Source organism: Poromitra crassiceps (genome assembly GCF_964638095.1).
Source record: "Poromitra crassiceps genome assembly, chromosome: 19".
Classification (NCBI taxonomy): domain Eukaryota; kingdom Metazoa; phylum Chordata; class Actinopteri; order Beryciformes; family Melamphaidae; genus Poromitra; species Poromitra crassiceps.
In genome coordinates this window covers 25,053,841-25,058,162 of record NC_139646.1, presented here as the reverse complement: position 1 = coordinate 25,058,162, position 4,322 = coordinate 25,053,841, and the positions used below count along the sequence as shown (strand labels likewise).

Below are 4,322 nucleotides of genomic sequence, written 5' to 3'. Positions count from 1 at the left end.
TCCATATTATCCACGTTTGTGTTCTCATGAGGTTGCCTGCATTTCGCATTGGGAATTTCGATCAAAACTGACGCTGGACGTTGATTTGGTTTCCTGCGTGCGTCGTGACGTAGGACGTAAAGTGAATCACGCTCCTGAGGTGACGTAGGACGTAAAGTGAATCACGCTGCTGAGGTGTTTGTCTTCCTTTATGCTTTTCTCTTGTTTTGGTGACACCAATGATAGCGCTAACATTACATCAGTGCACGTGGCGATAAAACTATATCGGCATTATATCCGACAATCAACGATATGCCCTCTGACTTTGTAACGTAACGTTAGAACTTAGAAGTAACGTAGTAACGCGTTTATAGCAAGAAAACAAACAGAGTAGTTAGCCAGCTAGCTAGCTAGCTAGCAGTGTGTAGCACCGCAGATCTCAACGGTGTGTGTGTGTGTGTTCTACATTTTCATGATCTCTTCCATTTCGTCTTCGTTGGTATTTAGCCTTGTATCCTGTCACTAAAGTTCAGCTCGTGGTTTTGCCAGGAGAGGATGAACTGGCTTTTCCCCCAGTCCAAAGGCTCCGGACCTCTCCCCCCTCTCAACAGCCTCCAGCAACAAAGACAGCGGCAGATCGAGTCACTGAAAGCGGCTCACTCCAGGTAGCTTCACGTCAAAATCACACTGCACTTGGTCTGGTGTATTAGCGTTGTTTTCTGTAAAGCCAGCCAATATCGCACAGACAGCGTCCCTCCTACACGTCACCCGGCCTGCTGTCACTGTCAGTCTGGTTGGCTAACGATTAGCTTGCTAACGCTAATTGCTAGCACATGTCTACCTCAACCAAGTTGCTACACAGCTGATGTTTACGTCGCATGGGGCTAGCTGGCTATAGCCAACATAAATAAACAGTTATGTTATGACTACATCATGTAAGTTCGTTGAAACACGAACCCGACGTCAGCTAACGTCAACGCGCTCACTAACTTGGCTGTTGAGCAACTAAGTTAGCTAGACGTGATTTGGAGCCACGTTAGCTGGCTAATCAAGTCAACTATGTATTTTTAGGGCTGACGACACAAGGTGTATAGGTGGCTGACCAGCCCAGTGTCTCTGTGCCACGCCAAGGCATGCGGCTTGACGAGGAGCTAGCGTTCAGTTAGCTGTGCAGATTAAAGTATTAGGCATTGTTTACTGGAAGAGCCCTGTCAAGTCAAATGACTGACGAGTCGTGACCCATTTTTATTCAGCTACTGGCAGCTAGCTTGTTCTCAGCTCTGACGTTGCCACCCACATGCAATCAGTATTCTTGTTGTAAAGTGTCCTGAGAGATGAGACTCCACTGCACTAATAACACTGCCGTGGAATGTGCGCAGTGTTATTAGTGCAGTTATTGCAGAAGAACGTAAGTAACGTTTATTTACATTAGCACCTTTCACAGAGCGGAGTCACAAAGTGCGTCACATGATCAAATACAGTTAAAACAAGTACATCGATCGAACAGTAAGAAACACAAATAAGATACATAAGAGGCTAGATGAAGGCCAGACTGAGTCTTGCTGCTTATTGAAAATGAAAAGAAGTTAAGGGTCATGTGTTAAACTTATGATTTGTCGTGCTCCTGTGACTTGATTTGAGCATGTGAAAGACATTTGAGCATGTGAAAGACTGGATACAGTAGGTGATTTTAGCATGTGAAAGACTGGATACAGTAGGTGATTTTAGCATGTGAAAGACTGGATACAGTAGGTGAAGTGCAACGAACTTAAGGCCACAGTAACAGTTACTGTTTTTCTGGCTTGGGCAAAGTCTGAGTGTGGCCTCTTGTGTCAATGTAACATCCAGCTCTAAACACCACCTTAAACATTAGATCATTGGAACTGAAACTGGACATCACATTTCACATATTTAAAGGGTTCTTGTAAGTCCAGAGTGTTGTTGTTATTTACCATTACCATATATTTTTTTGTCTTGTCTTAATAGTGACATTGCCTCATAGATTGTGATTAGGATGCACCGATATAAAAATGTTGGCCGATACGATAACCAATATTAACATGGCTTTATGGCTGATAACTGATATTTACCGATGCCAATTATTATCTGTATAAAAATTAGTATGATAATCAAATTTCAAAATCAAATAGGCTACATACTGAAAAACACTGAATTTGAAAAGGTAATGAATGCATTTCTTTATTTACAAAACATTTGGAAAAGCCCATAAATCAGTTCAGAAAAAATCCATAATGATTGATGATCCAAGTGTACAATAATTTATCCAAATGTGCTGCTGATCCGAGAAAGGTTACAGATCATGATATTTGCACACCTGTCTGTCTTTGTCTCCAGCCTCGCAGAGATCCAGAAGGATGTGGAGTACAGGATACCATTCACAGTCAACAACTCCACCATTAGTGTTAACATGTGAGTACACTCAAGTCAATTAAGCAATATCACACGAGAGGGAGTGCTGTTGTTGGCCAATATCGTCACTGCTGTGATTCGAAGATAATCACAGCAGTGCCGATATTAGACAACAACAGCACGACCTCGAGTGTGATATTGCTTTTTTACAACAGTTCTATTAAACAAAGCTGATTAAAAAAATGACAAAAAGCTGAGAAAAGATATGATTTCTCTATTTATTCCTCCGCCAACAAAAATAGTTCAAGTTCAAGTTCAAGTTCAAGTTCAAGTTCAAGTTTATTAGTGTCCCAAAGGGCAAATTGAGTTGCAGCATATAGACATACAAATAAGAACATTGACAAGAAACAACACAAGTAGCATGTTATGTTACATGCCTATAGTTAAAAATAAATAAAAGGCTAAATAAACATCAAGGACCTTGTTTGTGGCACACAATGACCGATAATGTGCAAGGTAGCATTAAAGTGCACAGCAATCGGTAAAGTGCACAGCGATCGATAAAGTGCACAGCGATCGGTAAGTGCACAGCGATCCGTAAAGTGCACAGCGATCCGTAAAGTGCACAGCGATCCGTAAAGTGCACAGCGATCGGTAAAGTGCACAGCGATCAGTAAAGTGCACAGCGATCCGTAAAGTAAAATAGTAAAGTAAAGTAAAGTAAAGTAAAATAGTTCCCTCAGCTTTCTGCTTTGCCGAAAATGTAGCCTAATCAGCCTAATTAACTGCAGGCTGTCTACTTTACTACTGTCTACTCTACAGCTGTGAAGGATTTTGTTGATTAGGGCAGCTGTGAAGCGGAGTGATCTACACACAGTGAAGCGCCAGTGCGTTATCATGAAATATTGGCACTGGTAGGATCCCTCTTGTCCAATCAAATTGCCCGGCCGGAACTACCTGTTGTATAATATAGAATATAGAAATGTTAGCCTTAAAATACATCGGGTGCCGGGCCAACAGAGCATGGAGAGTCAGGTGAAATGGCAGCACTCACAGATAAAGTAAAAAAAACAACAACAATAACACTGAGGAAAGGCGAAGGCTGAAACACATCTGTTTGTACTGCTGTCTCTTTTCTCTTCTTCCTTTCCTGTCTTCTCTCTCTCCTCTCCCCCTCTTCCATTTTCCACTGTCTATCGCTCCTCTGTCCTCCCTCCTCTTCTCTAGTCTGCTGCCTCCTCAGTTCCCCCAGGAGAAGCCGGTAGTCAGTGTCTACCCTCCTGTCGGTCACCACCTAGTGGACAGCAACAATGGCACCATGGTCACTAGCTCCCTCATCACTAATGTAAGTCGTTGTCCAGTCGCTCGCTTGGCCAGTGGTTCCCAAACTGGCCTCCGGGGGAATCTGGGTGTGGTTGTGGTCAGAGGTTGCGTGGTTAGACCATCTCGCTGTTTGTGATTTTGACTGATAGGGTTGTAAAAATTCTGTCTTAATCTATAGGGTTGTAAAAAATCTGTCTTAATCTATTCTTCCCTTGTGTTAAAATGACAGACAGCCTTCAGATTTTTTCTTTTATTGTTAAAAAAAAATCTGTGAAAGATGGAAAATATTCAGTTAGCGCGACCACTGGTGGTGGGTGGTTAGCGTTTGGTCTTTTTGTGAAGTGGCCAAGTCTCACACCCATTTAGGAATCTGCCAGGCTTTGACTGCCTCACTGTACTGTGATCTCTGTAAGCTCTACACGAACTGCTGGCTCTCTGCTGTGTTGTCTGTAACACTGGCCTTCCTCAGTGTATGGATGGAAAGAAACAGACAGGAAGGACGCAGAAAGAAAGGGAAGGCAGATAGCATCTAAAGCTAAGCTCAAATGAGGCGGTTTGAACGTCAGTTCTGCTCATCTCCTCTTTTCTATGTGCCTTGTTATGTACATGCAGTTTGGGATGCACTCAGACCTGGGTAAGGTCATTCAGAG

General features: G+C 42.9%; 1 protein-coding gene across 1 annotated transcript in view; it reads left to right on the top strand.

The window, feature by feature from the left end:
* Positions 1–221: 221 nt before the first annotated feature.
* vps37a (VPS37A subunit of ESCRT-I) overlaps positions 222–4,322 on the top strand; it is a 9,808-nt gene continuing 5,707 nt past the window's right edge. Inside the window, exons 1-4 of the mRNA XM_083655451.1 lie at positions 222–644; positions 2,335–2,409; positions 3,577–3,694; positions 4,285–4,322. The exon at positions 4,285–4,322 is cut by the window's right edge and continues 66 nt beyond it. Of these exons, the coding sequence (XP_083511577.1) occupies positions 535–644; positions 2,335–2,409; positions 3,577–3,694; positions 4,285–4,322 (341 nt within the window). The 5' untranslated portion in view covers positions 222–534. The remainder of the gene's footprint in view (positions 645–2,334; positions 2,410–3,576; positions 3,695–4,284) is intronic.